General features: G+C 39.5%; 5 protein-coding genes across 6 annotated transcripts; 1 reads left to right on the top strand and 4 right to left on the bottom strand.

The window, feature by feature from the left end:
- Positions 1-2,329: 2,329 nt before the first annotated feature.
- LOC111596003 lies at positions 2,330-3,027 on the bottom strand. The gene is made up of 2 exons (XM_023310008.2): positions 2,938-3,027; positions 2,330-2,879 (listed from the first exon to the last, which is right to left on the bottom strand). The coding sequence occupies exons 1-2, from the start codon at positions 3,016-3,018 to the stop codon at positions 2,379-2,381; spliced, it is 582 nt and encodes a 193-aa protein (XP_023165776.2). The 5' UTR covers positions 3,019-3,027; the 3' UTR covers positions 2,330-2,378.
- Positions 3,028-3,156: 129 nt separating this feature from the next.
- Positions 3,157-4,615, bottom strand: LOC111595996. Its single transcript, XM_023309995.2, has 3 exons — positions 3,787-4,615; positions 3,506-3,719; positions 3,157-3,369 (listed from the first exon to the last, which is right to left on the bottom strand). Exons 1-3 carry the CDS (start codon positions 4,595-4,597, stop codon positions 3,159-3,161), a joined length of 1,236 nt encoding a protein of 411 aa, XP_023165763.1. The 5' UTR covers positions 4,598-4,615; the 3' UTR covers positions 3,157-3,158.
- A 66-nt stretch (positions 4,616-4,681) lies between these two features.
- LOC111595995 lies at positions 4,682-7,415 on the bottom strand. Of its 2 annotated transcripts, none has more exons than XM_023309992.2 (6): positions 7,019-7,415; positions 6,027-6,898; positions 5,923-5,964; positions 5,762-5,863; positions 5,586-5,697; positions 4,682-5,037 (listed from the first exon to the last, which is right to left on the bottom strand). In XM_023309992.2, the coding sequence occupies exons 2-6, from the start codon at positions 6,799-6,801 to the stop codon at positions 4,830-4,832; spliced, it is 1,239 nt and encodes a 412-aa protein (XP_023165760.1). In that variant the 5' UTR covers positions 6,802-6,898; positions 7,019-7,415; the 3' UTR covers positions 4,682-4,829. The 2 variants fall into 2 exon arrangements, with proteins under 2 accessions (XP_023165760.1, XP_023165762.1); XM_023309994.2 differs by having other exon boundaries at positions 7,103-7,129.
- A 410-nt stretch (positions 7,416-7,825) lies between these two features.
- LOC111596000 lies at positions 7,826-8,909 on the top strand. The gene has a single exon (XM_023310001.2). The coding sequence runs from the start codon at positions 7,921-7,923 to the stop codon at positions 8,680-8,682; it is 762 nt and encodes a 253-aa protein (XP_023165769.1). The 5' UTR covers positions 7,826-7,920; the 3' UTR covers positions 8,683-8,909.
- A 45-nt stretch (positions 8,910-8,954) lies between these two features.
- On the bottom strand, positions 8,955-17,387 carry LOC111595999. Its single transcript, XM_030223372.1, has 9 exons — positions 15,576-17,387; positions 13,761-14,108; positions 13,127-13,608; positions 12,989-13,067; positions 12,894-12,927; positions 12,657-12,831; positions 12,396-12,595; positions 12,227-12,326; positions 8,955-10,494 (listed from the first exon to the last, which is right to left on the bottom strand). Exons 1-9 carry the CDS (start codon positions 17,385-17,387, stop codon positions 8,955-8,957), a joined length of 4,770 nt encoding a protein of 1,589 aa, XP_030079232.1.
- Between the last annotated feature and the right edge of the window lie 704 nt (positions 17,388-18,091).

The following is an 18,091-nucleotide window of genomic DNA, read 5'->3' on the forward strand; positions in this document are numbered from 1 at the left end:
GTGGCTCTTCAAATACAATCTAAAACAAAGACTTTTGCAACGAGATAAATATACAGAAATAGAAATATAACAGTTATATTGTAGCATGATATACCGAATATTAAACTGCCCTAGTATATTTAAGAACAGTCGGACCTCACTGGAGTGTACCTCAGACAAGGCCTCAAATGTTTTATTTAACTTTATGTAGTTGAATTCACTGGGAAATTTGTTTAGAAATAAGTATAAATATTATTACAAAATTTGAAAATTTATTGTTAATGCTATAAGATACCTCTTAATAATTTTTAAATATTAAATCCCAATTCAAATATTTATAATATATAAATATAAATCTAAATATAAATCTAATTAATATATAAATAGAAGAAAAATACTATTATTGAAAAACTTAAACATCGTTTTTTATTACTTAGTGTGTTTAGATTCAATTGAACCCCAATTAGTGGTTTTTGTGAATACAGGGTATGTACTATAACAAAATCTTACGTGCACCACTATAGCCCTTATCGATGCACGTGGCATACTTAAGTCACATGAAAAACAATCAACGATACATGGCTTGAAAAAGTGTCTTTTAAAATCATGGCAAAAGATTTAATTTTTAGCGAAAAGTCTTTTTAATTAAATCATAACAGAAAGTGCTATACCGACTCGCAGCTGTATCAACCTCAAAGAGTCTACTGCCCTCTTATTTGAATTTCGGCGTTGGCGTATTCCGTAGTCTACGCCGTACACGCGAGCCCAATTCTTTACGTCATATTGTGGTTCGCACGCGTCTGCCAAGTGATCTTTTTGTTCTTTGGCTGATAGCACATTGAACCAAAACCCATAGAATGCCACAATCAAAAAAAAAGCTTAGCATTGTCGTAGTTCATCATCTGGTGTCTCTGCCAGTATCTATTCAAATTTTAATTGACAATTTACTTGGACTAATCATTTAATTATAAATATTCATTATTAAATGCGAAAGTGGAGCAAAGTTTAAATTGTAGTAAAACATAAGTACAAGTATAGTATAGTCTATATATATACATATATATATATTTATATGTATATATTATGCTTTACAAGACGCTCAAAAGCTGACCTCTCGTTTAGCTGATTAAATGGCAACGTTTCGTTATGGTTTTTGCACTTGCTAACTGATTATAAGTTCCTGATAAGCCATTTGTTGGCTTTTGATGTTAAGAACTGGTGATAATATACCCTTTGTTCCATGCATGGCATATTAGTATATACATGCACACATGTACGTTTATATATCTTTGCTTCTTAAAGTTGACTCAGCTCGCAGAATTTTTCGTCTTTGTACTTTTGAAAAAAGATAAACTGAATATCATGGTTAATGCAATATTTAATATGTTCTTTTGTGTTAACGATATAAATATATATATATATGTGTAGACTGAAATATGAATGTCCAAGTTCAATTAAGTAAAGTTCATTCACTGCTATGTCAATCATGTTAATTGTGGTGTTCCAGGGGTAGAAAGTGCTACTTGGACATTGACATTGCGACTAGCGATTAATCGATTTTTATATCGTATGCATACATACATTCATATATACATATATATATTTATATATATATATATATATATATATATATATATATATATATATATATATATATATAAATATACATATACATATTATTCCCATTTAACTATGTATGTGTGTATCTCATTATTCAGTCAAACATAAAATAGGAAGACTTAGAAGTACGGACGGCCACAGCTGCTCAATCCATATAGACTAAAGTTCAAATGAAATGAGGTTCATGAAGTGGAAGAGTATATTGGCTCTATGCAATGTCTGTCTTGCTCGCAGCTGTTAAAGCTAGTGACCTGAAATTTAACATATACTCATTATATATATATATATATATATATGTGTGTTTATGTAAATATATATATATATGTGTGTGTGTATAGCAGGAACGCTATAATTTCAGGTGCTAAAAACTTCAAATTTTGGATGTAATAGACAACCCAAGGCGAAAATATATAATGAATATAATAGTTTATAGCCTTTTAGTAAACTAATTGTTATATATTACCAATCAACAATTGATTAGATTCAGATCGAATATAAAAATATAGTTTCATACATCAACTATTTAAATGGAATATTTGCATAATTTATTTTAAGGGACAGCCCTAGGGTATGCTATATTTTTCTTCAGCTATGTGCGTCATCTCTACTTGCTTAAAAGCTTAATACAAGCGGGTCTAAAATATTTTAGAATTTGCATTTAAAATCATTTACTCTGGACTAAATAAGAATGTAAACTAGTTTTTTTACTTTTCTCATGCACTGATTTTTATTCTACTCGTACGAATAGGTGAACAAATTGATAAATTTTGTACGAAAACTTAGTCAAGTCTACCACAACCCTTTTTTAAGATTTTTCCGGCAAAGTTATACGTTGAGAGTGGATGCATTTCTGAATTGGGCAGTTCTTCCAACAAAGCACCCGTCACCGTGAATATGCCTTTGGCCTGGTAGAGCAAGCTCAGTAGAGGATTTTTCGGATTGATGCGCATGTTGTTCATGACGTAGACGCCTTTGTTAAGGGGGCAACTGAATGTATAGTTGCTTTGCCTCAGCATATTTTCCTTGACTGGCTTGAAGAGTGGCACGGCATCAATTATGCCCTTAATGGCGCATAATTTGGTTGTCATGTTGTAAACTATGCGCTTCTTTTCGTTTGGACTTTGTTGTACAATTAACAGACTTGCGACGGGGGATATAACAGGATCGTTAATGGTAGTTACTGAAGCGATGCCGTTTTGGCTGGAAAATGTCATGTTCACAATGAATCGTGGGCGATCGTCTGTCCAGTTCGAGTACAGCAAATCGATGTAGTAACATTTCTGAATTGTGAAAGCCATAATTAAAGTCAATGAAAGGTGGAAGTGGATGTATACATACTTCTTTGCACTCGATTTCCAAATGGATCGCTAGAACTATCCAAATCGTTATGGAAAGAATAGAATCTGAGAGCACATTCATAGCCTTTTCGTATCTCATCACAAAACTAAATGAGTAAAGTCTGTATTTGCTTTGATATGAAATCAATCAGTCCAAAACAATTGTCAATCATCATTAGCATTAGCAAGTTATTATTATTATTTCCGATGTAAACAAAATAATTATTCTAAAAATAATATTTCGAATTTATGTGCCAGCCGCAAAATTTCAATTAGCTTGCTATGAACTCGATTCGAATTTGTGCCCTTTAGCACCTCATGCAGTTCGAGAGCATTCGCACTACCATTAACCTGCTCTGCCAGAATAAATCGGGTCATGAATATAGCATGAGGCACTTGAATGTAGGCGATGCGCTTTAACTCAGCAAGGAACCTGCCAAAGAAAGAAATATTTATTAATAATCTTATACATGTTTGTGCTATGTTCAAAAAGTAAAGCTCCAGTTTGATCTCGAGTTAAGCTTTTAGTTTTAGTTTTTGAACAATGACGTATAACAAATGTCTCTTACGCCTCGTAGCTATATGCATTGCTATTAACGCCCACTTTAAGCAGAGTATCAATGAAGGCATTAAAGTAGAATGTCAGCAAACTGTGGTAATTATCCTCTAAAATACGCGTTGATACGCTTGTAAACAGAAATGCTATTAGGTCATGTACCACAGAATCAAACTGCGCCGTTTGAAAGTCGATTAGTTTCAATTGCGTGGGCTGGCCGGAAGGGTCTGTTAAATGGCGATGAAAGATAATCATATATGTTAGCTGCAGATATATATGTACATAGTCACTTACCATACTTGAACATTAAGTTCATTGTCCACATGTCTGAGTGGATGACAGTGTTAAATGGATTATTTTCTATTGGCGGCGAGGCGAGAAATGTGAAAAATTCAGTTGACAATTTCATGATCGTCCTTATCGCATTCTGGTCGTTGTTTGTGGCTGCTTTAATATCTGCTAATGTTTCCGCTATCATGGTGGCCTTTGCCTCTGGTTCAGCTGCATGCCAATCGAATTTGTCAAAGAAGGGCCGCACTTTCTTTTGAAAGACATCCGGTTTCTTCACTCGCAGCGCAATGGTTAGAGCATGGAATTGTGCCATATACCTTAAAGATAGGTGGGTGTGGGACAGGTCAAACGGTCGTAGCCTTTGACCCGGAACGTAGTTCTCATCCCGCAAATCATCCAAAATCAGAATTGCGTCCTTGTCCACAATTTTGGAACTTGGAGTTAAGGATATGCGTGACCCAAAATACTTCGCGAAGCCATCGAACTGCATGTTATCGGGAATGCCTGCCTCCTCTTGCAGAGCGATCAATTCAGGCGCCAATACCTCGTAAATTGCATTCTCAGCCAAACAGGTGCGTTCAGGTTGTATAAATTTCCAATATTTAGGGTCTGTTGGCGGCACTTTAGCCACCAGCCGCTTATTAAACAATGTTCCATCAGCGCCTTGTACTAGAGCGCGTATAGATATTAAGACACTGCCATAATTCTCGCCGGGCTGAGTAAGATTAGCCACTTCATAGGAATGCAGACTTGCACCATTAAGGGCAGGCTTAATGACCTGGCCTAACTCTTTAATTATTGGCAGGTTGCTCATATTGGAAAGCTGCCGTACTGTAGCTAGCTCAGCGAACAATTGAAATCGAAAACAATTTCCGTATATGGTATAGAAAATGCTTATCACTCAGATAACGCTTATTGTGGCTTATCATTAGTTAGTTTTATTTTCTGTGTTTTACGCTCTCACTTTGTAAAGTAAGCGTCATAAGTTTAAGGCAAGTAATATTTAATCAGAAGTAGTTGATAAGTTTACAGACGTAGTTGATAAGTTAATAAAATATGTTAAACTCTCTTGCCAATCTGATAATGTCTCTTAGCTTCGTAATGATTTGTTCACTTCCTTTTTTAGTCAACATCGTCAAGTCAACGTCTTTGTAATCGCTTGGCAGCGTATTGTTGTCGGCCAAGAGTACCTTTGTCATAAACAGAGCATGTGGCACTTGCACAGGTGCGACACGTTGAACTTCATCAAGATAGCTGTAAGTAGATCAATTTTATTTTACATATGCTAGAAAATCATTATCTTTATGCTTGTTGAACGAATCTATTAAATCTAGATATATGTATATTGTGCAACACTCATCTGATGGCAAATCGGAAATTGCTATATTTCTTTAGTTTTATTAATATGACGTCAACAAAGCTAGAAGCTGTGTTTTTGATATGATAAACTCGTTCATGTTAGTTACCAGCATTCTTCAACAGCTAAAAGGTACTATCTCAAGTTTTGCACTCTGGCCATGTTTTGCACTCTGGCGTGGCATATTAGAGAGCATAAATGCTTAGCCATAACCGTGAACGCGTATTTCGCAATCGGTTTCGCCTGGCCCAAACGTTCTTATCAGCTTGCTTGATATACGTCTTAAGACTTGAAATGATTTGCAGTTTTTCGTTGTTAAAACAGTTATTAACTGAAATTCAAGCGTTATCAGCTGTTGTCTAAGAAGGCTTATGAAAACTAAACATAGCTCCTCATATTGGCCTAAGTTTTATAAAACTTCTTGTATTAGATTTTGTGTTCTCACGTTTCGTAGGTGTATTTGGATGTATCCACATTTGCCCGTTTCAAGGATTTTATAAATGCTTCGTAATAGATGCGTAGAAAGTTATAATAGTTTTCCTCCAATACTGATGTATCTATGGTAAACAATAGTTTCAAGTATTATATCAATTATTGCTGTAGATTCTTGTCAGAACTCACCCACGCTCGAGAGCAGTAAGAAAATTAAGTCGTGAATCACTGACTCATATTGAGCAATTTGAAAGTCGACAAACTTAAGCTTAACGGGCAGTCCAGACTCATCTAAACAATATTTATAGACAATTATGATCCACTAATAATTTATCATTGACAATTCTTACCATATTTGACCATCAAGTTATTTATCCATAGGTCCATATGAACTGAAAACATACAGTTTTATGAGATGTATATATTCGTCTAGAGTTTCAAGACTGATATTTACCTATGGAAGTCCAGGGACTATCCTCCACCTCGTCGGCTATTTGGAATTCATCATATATATCTTGCAATTTCTTTACACCGTTAACGATTGTCTCGTCACCGTCGAAGATATCCCTAATTTCCCTTAAACTTTCCTCTTTTAACATAACCTGAGTGTCCTCTTCCATGTTTTCATTCATATCGAATTTTTTGAAATAGGGGCGAATTTTTGAATCAAAGACTTTTGGTTTCTTGAGGCGCAGGGCAAGGGGCAATGCATGAAACTGGGCCATGTAATGAAGGATAAGCACAGTGTGTTGCAAGTCGTAAGACTTGTGTCTGTCCCCAGGTTGATAGCCGCGTATGGTTAGGTTTTCCTGCACTAGGACCGCATCTCGATCCACTTTAGTGGCTTCAGGGTTGAGTGAAATACGTGAGCCAAAGTAACGGGGAAAGCCATCAAACAGATTGACAGGCAGAACACCTGATTCCAGTTGTAGCTTCTCTATCTCGGGTGCCAAGTACTGATAGACAGCATTTTCCGTAATGCACGTTCGTTCGGGCTGGAAGATTTGCCAATACAAATCGTTGGTGAGTGGCGGTAGTTTTGCAATCATATGCAAATCCTTCATCATATCATTTGATTGCTTAATTTTCGCACTTATAGCTAACATAAGACTTCCATAATTATCCCCGGGCTTGGTGAGATATCGGCTCTCGTAGGATTCGAGCTTGGCGCCTTGTAAGTACAGCTCAATAACTTTGTGAAAATCTTTAATTTCTGGCACTTCTCCCATTCTAAAGGGTCCGCAATATATTGTATGTATGGTTTAGCCGACTTGTAGTGACTGAATGAAATCGCAAAGCAGTTATGCCCCGCTTTTCATGGCACAGCTAGTGATATAGGGAAATGTAGATAATAAAAAATTAAAAAAAGATTCATTCAACTGATGCAGATAAAAGAACTGTAGACACATATTTGTGATTCTAAACGTGCCTTTCTGTACCCTCTACCTTTCCAAAATGACACGATATAATGACAGAAGCAGGCGTTGATCATACCGCACATAAAAAACACTGACTGAGTTGATCTATTACCATATGTATGTGTATACGGAGAGAGTCTCTCTTTTACATTTTAAAGTGATGCACTTCCACGAATTCAATATCACCATATACACGTATATAAGAACTAGCGTGGGTTATAGAGTAACTTTTAGTCAGGCGGTCTCGACTAGTATACTCTTGTATATTCACTACTACATGCGATTGCTGATTAAGCATTGCTTTTTTGATTCGAGTCGTATAATGATGATATGACATATCAGTTGAATAACCCAATCAGTTACGACAGTTGCGGTACCGACAACAATTAGTACTATCAACAAGTGAATGTCAACCTCCTCCTTCCGTGCCATTCTAAACACTAACAGACAAGTAGGCGCATCATATAACGGTATGCCAACCATTTCCTTATAATCAACTGCATGGTTTCTATTAAATATGTTTATAAAGTATTTTTAAATGTAAGCATGACATATACAAAAATAAATAAAATAAATTGATTATCAACTGAATTTATTTTTATTTTACCACCCATGCTTAAATTTTGTATTACGTATGGCTGCCTTTGAAGTGCAGGAGTTCTATAAAATATTTTTAAATTTAAGCATGACATTTATAAAACTAAATAAAATAAATTGATTACCAACTGAATTTATTTTTTTTTTTACCGCTCATGCTTACATTTTTTATAACTGATGGCTGCCTTTGAAATGCAGGTGTACGGTCACACTTGTTGTGTGCACAGAGTTGCATGCACTGCTATCGATGTATCGAGCGCAATCGAATAGCTAAGGCTTTATTATTCGTATTACAAAAATAAGGAATACATATTTTGATTGAAAATAATTGAAATGGATCAACGCTTAGTGTCTGCCATTCAGCAGGCCGCCCTACAGCAGCAAATTTGGAATGCAGCCCATAATTTGGGTATGCAGTTGCCATTTCAGCATGCACCGTCTATGAACTTCGCTAGCAGTGGCTACGGATACGGGCGTCCAGAGGGAACGACATCTTATCCGCTGTTTGATGCAGAGGAAATCGACGACGAAGATGACGATGATGAGGAGCAGGTTCGCACTTTGTTTAGTAATAACCTGGACGAGCGCGTAACAGAGGACATACTTTACGAAGTGTTTTTACAAGCGGGTCCAATAGAAAGCGTGCGAATCCCACTCGACAATACAGGACGCCAACGTAATTTTGGGTTTGTTACTTACCAGCACAAAAGCGCGGTGCCTTACGCAATGGAGCTCTATCAGGGCTTAGAACTGTTCCAAAAGAAGGTGAATATACGTCAGCAATGCCCAGAGAAACCGAAGCCATTGGCGATGGGGCCAGGAAGAAATCGCAACCCATTTTCTCACGATTTCGCATCGCCTACGCCGCCCATGAATGAGCATTCAGCAGGGCCACGACGTGCCCGTCATAGTGTACAGGATGCAATGCAGTTTGCTGGTGTTCAAAAGAAATATAACAATGATGTGCGGCGACGCAGCGACAGTGCCGTGATAGACCGCCATCGATCCCGACCACATCACCACCAGCAGTACAACAATAGTGGGGGCAATCGCAGATCTGATCAGAGATATAATCATGGAAGAAGGTTATTGTAAGCTCATCTTGTGTAAGTTTAATTCTAAGTAAATTCAATATTTTTAGTACGATGTAACATTTATTTGTATAAATCTTTAATAAGCGTAGATCTATTACACCGTACAAAAACGATTTCGCTATAGATTAAAGTGGCATGATCCTTATAGAATCATCACTCGCGTAGGTCTTTAGGGGCAATTCAAAGTAATGACCAAATACATCAGCTAACATCTACAAATTTTTAAAATAAAATAATTGTTATTTACATAAAAAAGCTATTTAAATTGGGAAATTAGCGGGTTATGCTTCTTAAAGTCTTCTCCACATTTCGATATACACGCGGTGGTATGACCTCCAATAGCAGGCGCTGGTAGCTGCCGTGCTCTGACAGAGCTCGGAATAACGACTTGGCATAGCTGCGGGTCTCGAGGCTGCCTTCAAGCAAAAGATTTGCACCGACCATGAAGAATTTGTCACGACTTTCACGTCCCATTGAGTAGATACGATCGCAGCCTAAACGTTCGACCAGTCTAAACATCAGCTTAGCCGTCGTTGTTCGGACTACGGCATTCTGATGCTGAGCACCTTTGCTTGTCAATATATTGAGTACTTTCGCAGGCTGGACGTGATCCACCATCGACTCTAAGGCACGGGTGGCATCAGCACGCAGGAAACGATTTGTGTCCGCTGTGCGGTGCAATAAGGCGCAGACCAAGTCATCACATTCCAACTCCAATGATTTGCATTTTAGCGTAAACAGTTCCGTTGCGACCTGGCACGCGGCGCGAGCTACTTGCGAGCGCAGGTTGCGAACAGAACGAGTGAGCTGAATACTTGTCATATGCATATGACTATCCAAAAAATCCGCATGGTAGCGGATCAGGCGTACCATGCTTTTCAGGCCTGTTATGTTGACTTCCCAGTTATTAGAATCGAGTTGATCAAATGTTTTGATTAAAGCTTCCCGTGGCTTGTCAAAGCGTGACATTGTCGGTGGGAACAACTCCGTCTGTGACATATGGATGGCCTGCTTCACGGGTGAGACGCGTCGCTGCCCACGCAATAAATATGAAGTCTTTGCCTTTTGCTTTAGCGGTGTGTGCTGGGTCTTCGACGGCAACCTATTGGTATGCTCGAGGTGAGAGCCGGTTTGTGAGCTATTATCAGTTGTGCTGGTGCTGATGTCCAGAGAGTCTTGCTTGGAATTGGGCCGCCGCCTATACAGCGAGTCGAGTGAGATGCTGCGTGATTGTATGGCCCTATCGTCTTGTAAAATTTCAGACTTATTGCTAGATGAGACTCGTGAGACGGCTGGGAGCAGTGTTCCAATATTCGGTGTTAGTTCTGGCAATTCGTGAAGGGATGCCGACTCTACTGCCGTTGATTCGAGCTCGTTCTGCAGTTCCTCGACAACGACAAAGCTATTGGCGCTTTCGATTTCTTCCTCAATAGCCAAGGACTTCATAGATTGGGCACGCGACATTTGTGGTGTTGCATCCTCGAGCTGTGTCTTAATGCTTTCCGTTTTGCTTTGCAGGCTGCTAACGCTTTCGTTCCGCTTTAAAATGGGCTCCTGACAGGGTGACTCCGTTTCCTCTTCAATATCGTCCACTACTAGCTCCCCGAATTGCGTCTCTAAGTTAGTTGCCGTTGCCTCCATTTCCGCAGAGTGAGTTGCGGTCTGTTTGCCTACATCGTATGATTTGGCCGAGGCAGTTGACTTCTGAGAATAGCTTGTTGACTTGATCGATAGGGGAGAGCCTTCGCCATTGTGGTTGCTTGCCTGTGGTCCGATGGCTGTTGTAACTGGAATTGGTGTTTCGGCTTTGACTCTATAGAAGATAAATAATATGAGTTTAGTCTAGGCATATTTAATTCACACTCACACCCAAACACAACTCACAGTTCTACTTGTGGGAAACTCTCACAGACGAAAGTTTTTTCGACTACTTGAGGTGGGTCGAGCACTTGCCACGTCACTTTATCAGCCACATTTGTAGCACTTTTATCAATTTGCATCGATTTTCTTTGCTTGTTGTGACAAAGACAACATGGACAAAGACACCGATCATAAGGTATCATTGCCTTTTCCAATAAATATTCCTTAATCGCGTGAAATGTCGTGCGAAGCAGGGCCAAAAGATTTGCGGGTTGACCGCTACAGTTAAAGGCATTTGGCATTTTGTTAGCTATGCTAAATTCATTCCACTTCTCTTGAACAAACAGCCTAGTTATAGAAATACATTCCGATGGTGAGCTTGATTAAAATGTATTAATTTTGGTACTGACTTCTCGCCTGGGCTGCTTGACCACTGTAAGCAACTACGCCACTTCACAAACTGTTTGCAAGAGTTCGTAGTACGTCGGGCTGACCACCTCTTGAGTTCTCCCACCAAAAGGGCAAAAATGCCCAATCCACAGCGCTTTTTATTTCCATTTCAGGAAAATACAAGCAAACACAACTAAAGTTGCAAATGTAAAACAGGACATTGCGTTTTCCACAATACCTACAGCCCACACTCACAGGACCTTCCAATACAGCGGGCACCCCTGAATACAGTTAGCTATACATATTCTTATATGTATGTACTATAAATGTATATAACCAGCAACGACGACTACTAGAAGCGAAGCTAGCCATTGGCCTGCCACGGCGCCTTCACTGCTAGTATTTTCAGTTGGACTTTCTGTTTTCAATCGAGCGACTTCTTAGTCACGTTCGGGTTTCTTCGTGTGTTTCACACGAAGACCTCAAATGGAAAACAGTTTAGCCTAAGATGGGTCGACACTGGGTACTCTATATGCAGCTTAAGCATTTAGTGCTTTGTTGATGTATATCAAAAATTAAGTAAATAATGTAATTCATTTAATAAAGTAATACCTTAAAGTAATACCTTAATAACCTTATGCAAAAAAAAAAAATAAAACACAAATATTTTAATTTATGAAATGTAATATAAAGATATATATTTGCCTGGGCATTTAAAAAAGTTTTAATAAAATATATTTTTCGATCATTAACTAATTTTATTAAATAATCAATTTTCATGAAATGTATTAAAATTGCAGATAAAATATTGATTTATTTTGCAAAGGATGGTTCATAAGCACCTAGGACCGATGACATACTAAATGGAATAACACGCGCTACACCGGCTGCAGGTAGGTAACAGGTACTTGTAGTGGTCATTTGAAGGTTCGATAGTGGTTATATTGGACATCCTGTACCTAAAATGTCCCTGATGAATGTTTCAGCGCGCATTTAAATTATTTAGGTTAAATAACGAATTTGTTTGCGCTTTGATATGGCACCTTTAAGGTGCCGATGTCGTATGACGTGCCCAATTTTTGGGGTCAACAACTACATTATTTCCGCTGCGATTTTTGATTAGCGAATGCCGGCTGCCGACACTGCCTGAATATTAACATATATAGAATATGAAATTAAATATTGTATAATGTTAACTTGTTCGTCAAGCGGGTTAACCAAGCTGATTGAGGTTGTGTTTAAGTTGTTATTGTAGGTGTGACGTATTGACTTATTGTATTGACTTATCAACTTACTTGCATTTAGAAGCATTTAGAACATCTCTGTTCGGTGCTGATTCTAATTGGTGATTGAAATCCTGATTTCCAATTTCCTTTACTCTTGCTATTGCTCTTGCTGGAAAAGTCGAAAATTATTGCTTTAGATTAAATTGGAATTTATGTTATTAACCTTGAGATTGCCCACTTCTTTCTAGCCAATTTTGCTCCAGAAAAGTTTTTTGTGCGGCTGGCTCCTTTGGGCCTTGCTGTTTTTGGGGTTTTTGTAGACCATGATTCACAATCGGATGGTCTTTCGTGTCCTCGAAACTATATTGACAAGGTGTTCGCTCTATATTGCGCATAAAATTGGTAATAAAGTCCGTTTGTCGCTTCATAATTGGAAATCTATACAAAGATAAGAGTAGATGAGTTAGTATGATAATTTGGAACACTTTGCTTCCCTTACCTTGAGTTTTGTCGAACCAAGCGCCTATTAATGGCCACATTACAAGGAGTCAACTGAATAAAACTTCCACTTCCACTGCCACTACTACACGACGTTGTCGTACTGTCAGTGCTTCTGCCATCCATTGATGATTCAGAGTATGCCTTGGCTCCTAGGCGACGCTCCATATAGTTAGCTAAAATGGCAATCAATTTATTAGCTACATTTATTTGTAATTAAAGACCTCACCACACTTACCATTAGTACTATAGACTTTCTTTTTAAAAAAGTCCTGGAAGAGGAAAGATTATGTTATAAGGTATAAGCTACAGGAATATTCGAGTTCAACTTACATTGGAGGCTCGAGACATGTCCAAAGCTTCGGGCGGGGAGTGGAATGAATGTCGGTGCAAGTTTTCATCCATTTGAAACCTTCAAAATTAAAAATATATTTGACTTATTCATATCTAACTTGAAATATATCCACAAACCTTTGGGTCGCCATGTCTTCCGAATCTTTGCTTTCCTGCAGCAAACGTTTCCTGTTTGCCAAATGCTGACGACGTCTTTTAACAGCATTTGGCGAAGCTGAGCCCTCGCCTTGCGTGATCCAGTCCACATCTGCTCCGAAGCGCATTCTCCCAGCTTGGTCTGTTTTGTGGAATGTGTACAGTACGGATCCATCAGTTGTTATAATGGGCAACTGGAGGCGGGACAAGCGCGTTTTTACAGCTGTCAGCAGAGCAGGACCTGCCTCGGTACTCTCGACTGTCTCGGCAACAATTTGCAATACCTCATCCACCGAGGCTATATCAGCTAGTACGGAAAATACCTCTAGGGCAGCTTGTCGAACGCGACGCTTACGATTAAGTGCAGCATAGGTCACTTGAGCTGCGAGGATATTTATGTCGAAACATGTGCCGGGAAATGACATCAGTGAGTAGATGGACATCTGCAGCGCATGGTCACGAAACTGACGATGAAATAAGTTAAAAGACAATTGCTTTTAAGATCTCAACTAGAATAAACTATTTGTGTCTCTAGTGGAAAGATTATTGTGTAGATTCTGACGGCTTTAAGACGTGAAATCTTTTCAAACTTCATTGAGTAGCAATAAAAACTTACTTTTGAGCTCTTAGCATGCAGGTAGTCGGGCGCAGTTAATTTAGCAACAATAGTGCCTGCTGGCAGGCGTTGCATTAGCGCTTTGCACACACGATTTGCTCCAGCGTTGCCTTGGCGACACAGGCCCGACAGTATTTGAAGCGTCCTCTCCTCCAAGTTGTCCAGTGGCAGGCGTGAAATCAAATTAACTAGAACTTCGCGCTTGAGCTCGGCTACTTCGAAGTTTCGTTCTGAGGAAAGTAATGTGCGCAGCAGACTGTCTAGGTAGGGCTGCACCATAACCAGATTGCTTGATAGGCTTAGTGCTATTTCCAGCTGGGCTATACCTTGTAGTCGATTGCGCCAATCCTGTACGGCAAAAGATGATTTAGTAAATGGTTTGATGTAGCAGAAAATATATTTTATGGCCAAGTAGAGCAGCAACTTGGCTTGAATTTCTGAGTCATTTCAATAATTGCAGTAGAGGAGGGACTATTGTTTCTACTAAATACAATTGGAGCAAGCTGAGCTGGCAACGATAACGTCGCTTTAAATAATTTCCTGGCTGCCCCCTGCTCCGTAACTGGTTTTTATTCGCGCCCTTTTTGTATTCTGTACGCGCTATAATTTTTGTTAATGTTTTATTATTTTTGTGCCAGTGCTGACCCAGTTTTCGGCACGCTCTACAGGCCCCACTCAATCCCATTCCCATTCCAACTTGGACTGCGTCTCCATCAGCAGTGTTTCTTGCCATTTTATCGTCCTCTATGCATGCTGCTACTGAGTGATTGTTGTTTTTCTCGCTGCTATAAATATCGCGTGCATTTAAATGATTGGTCGGCAGGACTCAGTGGTACTCTGCAGCAGCTACCAACACAGCCAAAACATAGTATGCACTGTGACTACAACTCCTTAAGTCCATGCACCACGGCACCGAATGTATAACTTATGCATGTGTGAAGTACAAAAGTATAAGCTGATGCTCGCAAATGTAGATCGAAAATGTTTTGATCTTCTAATGTCTACTGATCTTTTTAAGTGTATTTTCCATAATAAAAGACGTAGTTGGAAGTGACTGGCTAGAAGATATCTGAGCAGTTGCTTTAGAAAGTTCCAAAACATTAAGTTATCTCAGCTCTTAAAATGTACAAATAATTTCAGATCAAGTTGATAAGAAAAGATATTTTTCATTTAAATCTCTGCTTGATAGAGAATGAATTCTAACACTTATACTTTATTGGGTGAGGCATGCGTTCTTCTGTCTTTTATACATTTTACAGAAAACATTATAACCATCGACCTATTTTCATAGGGTATAAGAAGGCCTGTCAGATTCGTATTACCAAAACGCAGTTAAAAAAGTTTTACGGGAAACGCACTCATAAATTCGACGTAAAAATGTAGGGCTTTTTGAATTGTTCACGTCAAAAATTAATAGGTCATTGGTACAGGGGGTGCACACCCCCATCTATCGATAAACAGAATTGTTCTGCTATTAATATGTGTGTGTTGGTTGGCTGTTGAGTTTTGGTACCGTCCAGCCGGTATTTTAATAGCAATATAGATGTTGTAGTGTAGGTTATGCGTGTCGTGTGTGTACAAAATTTTGGTGGCTGCCATTATGAAGGCGCAAATTGTGAGCGCATATGAAACTGTATATATCCTAGTAACCCAGTTAGCGTATGAAACGACCGCCGGTCATAAGGATAGCGTGCGTTAAATATAATTAGTTTTTTTAATTTTTATGGGAAACACACAATGGACTGCAGTAGATTCGAAAGATATACAAAAGCTGAAACATTCATTAAGATCATTCGAGCTGAACGCTTTACTTACACCTGAGCGCAAGTCCATTATAGTTTTATAGTTGACAATGTCCAGATCTTCCCAGTTATTTGGCGTTGGTGGTGGTTTTGCTTGTACAACGGTTGCCGTTGCAGGTGGAGTCAGACTTTCACTTCGCCGCATAGAGCGAGGCGAGGGATCGGTTTCACGCTGAAGATTGTGTAGCACTTCGATTTCTTTGTGGGGTACTTTCGGACTGGCAGTAATGCTGCCTGCCGGACTGATGCTACAGCTGCGGTAAGCAGGAGACCCATCTCTACTGGGCGATGCATATGAGTTGGCTGCATTAGTACTTGGCGTTGCTTGTTCCTTCAGAAAGCCCTTGTTTCGCTGTGGCGATTGTGCACTTCTGGCTCGAGGCAGGGGCTTAGTATTGTCACTGGGAATCTCCAATGTCAGGGCTGACATCTTGAAAGCTTCATTGTTGTCTGCTTGTTGTGGTACCTCTAACACTGAAGAAGAAGAAGACTGTGGCTTACCAGTTTGCTGTCCATTCACATCTGCAACGGTGCTTTCAATATTATGGGTAGAGGAAGCTGCATCACTATCGGGTGTGCGCATTTTAACAACTTCCCCACCGAAGGTAACACGTTTCAGGCCCCGGAAGGGAGTGCCAATCTCAGTTTCGTTCATTTCTTCCAATTCTGAGTCGCTGATTATCTGCAGTATTCCTGCATCCATTTCTCGTTGGGGTTGGGCGGGGAGTGGGCGACAGACGAGTTCCGTTGCCTCTAAAACGGGGCTATCCGTCTCTTCGGTCTCAGTTTCTGCCTCTAGAATTCGCATGGTAAGTGTATCATCGTTGATCTTGATTTCCGTTTCCATTATCACCTTTCCTTTCTCTGGATGAGGGACTTCTTTCGGATCCTGCGCAATATTCGACGCTCGCCATGTGTGCTCTCGCGGTAGAGCTCTCCAAGCCCCTGCATTTACACCTTCAGCACGATTGGGCTTATTAAATATTCCATATATTTTGCACAGTTGATTGAAGAGTGACAACCCATCGACACTTTCCACTTCGTTCAAGTAATGTTCAAACTCTTGCACGCCCAACAGCTCACTTATTTTGGCTAACACTTTCAAAATAATCTCCTGCTGTGTCTGTTGGCGTTGCAAGCGCTCTACTAGTCGCTCCACGACGTGTTTCACTATGAAATGACGTTGTGGCGTGAGCAAAATCGATTGCAGTAATGGCGGGAGTGAGAGCAGCACCCCACAGCCGAGGCGTTCATCGTAGATTGAATGCTGGCTTAAGCCAGTGTCCAGTATCTGGAGCATTACCATCTCGGGCACACCTGTCTCCGAGAGGTAGACTCGCAAACAGTCAAGTGCGCCTTTGCGCACCGTCGGCGCCTGATGTCCGAGGTTTTTGATTAAATCAATTAAAAAGTGCATATTATGCTTGTCAGCCTTAGAGCGCATTACCATCAACACGTCGACAAGGACGCGTAATGCATGTTGGCGCACCTGCCACTCGGGATCCTGCAGCCTTTCATGGAATTCGGTAAACATTGCGGCTGGGCAAATTGTTTCCGGCAATCGACGCGTACGTAAAACATGCTCCCACAACGAGGTTAGCTGCACAGCAGTTACAGTTTGCTCATAGCGCCGCTGCATTTTATTAGAGTCTGCACTGCTATTTGCCTGATTGTTGTTGTTATTGCTGTCCTTGTCCTCGCCAATGACATTGTTCGCCTCGCCTAATTGATAAGTGTCAGTCTCTTCGGCGTCGTTATTCCCATTACCTGGCAGGGCTGTGTTATCCGCAGTGTCTTTTCGCTCGAAAATGCGCTGAAAAAACATGACGAGCCACGGTTCCTCGTTTACTATATATTTGATGTTGCCTGCTTCAATTATCTAACAACTTGTTAAAGCTTGCATAGAATACTTTTCTTCACTTAGTTTTTAATTTATAACTGTCACGCACGCCTGCATCCGGTGCAAAGCTTTCTATGACTCGCATTTACATTGGTTCCAATATCACTTTTTTCGTAGAGCTGCCTCCATTCGATTTCTGGACTTTTCCAGTTACTAGCAACGACTGCAGCTCAAAGTCGATGGATATGCCTTTTTGTACTAAAGCAGCCAACTGCACGAAGTGCCGAAAATGGTGAAATTACCCCAGTATTTTTGTTAGTCACTGCGCAGGTCACAGCCCCTCTCCGAAATGGCTAAAGCAACAATTATTTTATTTTTTGTTTTTTGCACTTCACGACTCTAGTTGGACTACTCAAATTCCTTTTGTTTTGTTTTCATAAATGCAACTTTCGTATGTATTTTTTGCATTATACAAATATATATTAACTATATTTCAGAAAGTAATTTCAGTATATTTTAGTAGTGCTAGCAAGATAAGGATTACAATTGGTTTAAAATGTTCTTAAATGGCAATAAATAGTGTAGCGGGAACTATTTTAATATAGCACACATACATACATTTACACAAGTAATTAGATTAGTATTAGACATTAAAAGTAAACCTCGAGAAGTATTTCTTAATTAATAAA

This window comes from Drosophila hydei, unplaced genomic scaffold, assembly GCF_003285905.1.
Source record: "Drosophila hydei strain 15085-1641.00,03,60 unplaced genomic scaffold, DhydRS2 tig00000172-arrow-pilon, whole genome shotgun sequence".
Lineage (NCBI taxonomy): Eukaryota > Metazoa > Arthropoda > Insecta > Diptera > Drosophilidae > Drosophila > Drosophila hydei.

What these genes read in the sequence shown, in the direction of transcription:
- LOC111596003 (XM_023310008.2), bottom strand. Translation starts at nt 3,018, where the DNA reads ATGAATGTGCTCTCAGATTCTATTCTTTCCATAACGATTTGGATAGTT. An exon ending in TGGAAATCGAGTGCAAAGAA is followed by an intron (nt 2,880 to 2,937) that starts GTATGTATACAT and finishes TTCACAATTCAG; the next exon opens with AAATGTTACTACATCGATTT.
- LOC111595996 (XM_023309995.2), bottom strand. Translation starts at nt 4,597, where the DNA reads ATGAGCAACCTGCCAATAATTAAAGAGTTAGGCCAGGTCATTAAGCCT. An exon ending in GAACTTAATGTTCAAGTATG is followed by an intron (nt 3,720 to 3,786) that starts GTAAGTGACTAT and finishes GCCATTTAACAG; the next exon opens with ACCCTTCCGGCCAGCCCACG. An exon ending in AATGCATATAGCTACGAGGC is followed by an intron (nt 3,370 to 3,505) that starts GTAAGAGACATT and finishes TTTCTTTGGCAG; the next exon opens with GTTCCTTGCTGAGTTAAAGC.
- LOC111595995 (XM_023309992.2), bottom strand. Translation starts at nt 6,801, where the DNA reads ATGGGAGAAGTGCCAGAAATTAAAGATTTTCACAAAGTTATTGAGCTG. An exon ending in CTTACTGCTCTCGAGCGTGG is followed by an intron (nt 5,698 to 5,761) that starts GTGAGTTCTGAC and finishes TGTTTACCATAG; the next exon opens with ATACATCAGTATTGGAGGAA. An exon ending in TCCAAATACACCTACGAAAC is followed by an intron (nt 5,038 to 5,585) that starts GTGAGAACACAA and finishes ATCTACTTACAG; the next exon opens with CTATCTTGATGAAGTTCAAC.
- LOC111596000 (XM_023310001.2), top strand. Translation starts at nt 7,921, where the DNA reads ATGGATCAACGCTTAGTGTCTGCCATTCAGCAGGCCGCCCTACAGCAG.
- LOC111595999 (XM_030223372.1), bottom strand. Translation starts at nt 17,387, where the DNA reads ATGTTTTTTCAGCGCATTTTCGAGCGAAAAGACACTGCGGATAACACA. An exon ending in TGCATGCTAAGAGCTCAAAA is followed by an intron (nt 13,609 to 13,760) that starts GTAAGTTTTTAT and finishes TTTCATCGTCAG; the next exon opens with TTTCGTGACCATGCGCTGCA. An exon ending in ACATGTCTCGAGCCTCCAAT is followed by an intron (nt 12,928 to 12,988) that starts GTAAGTTGAACT and finishes TTCCTCTTCCAG; the next exon opens with GACTTTTTTAAAAAGAAAGT.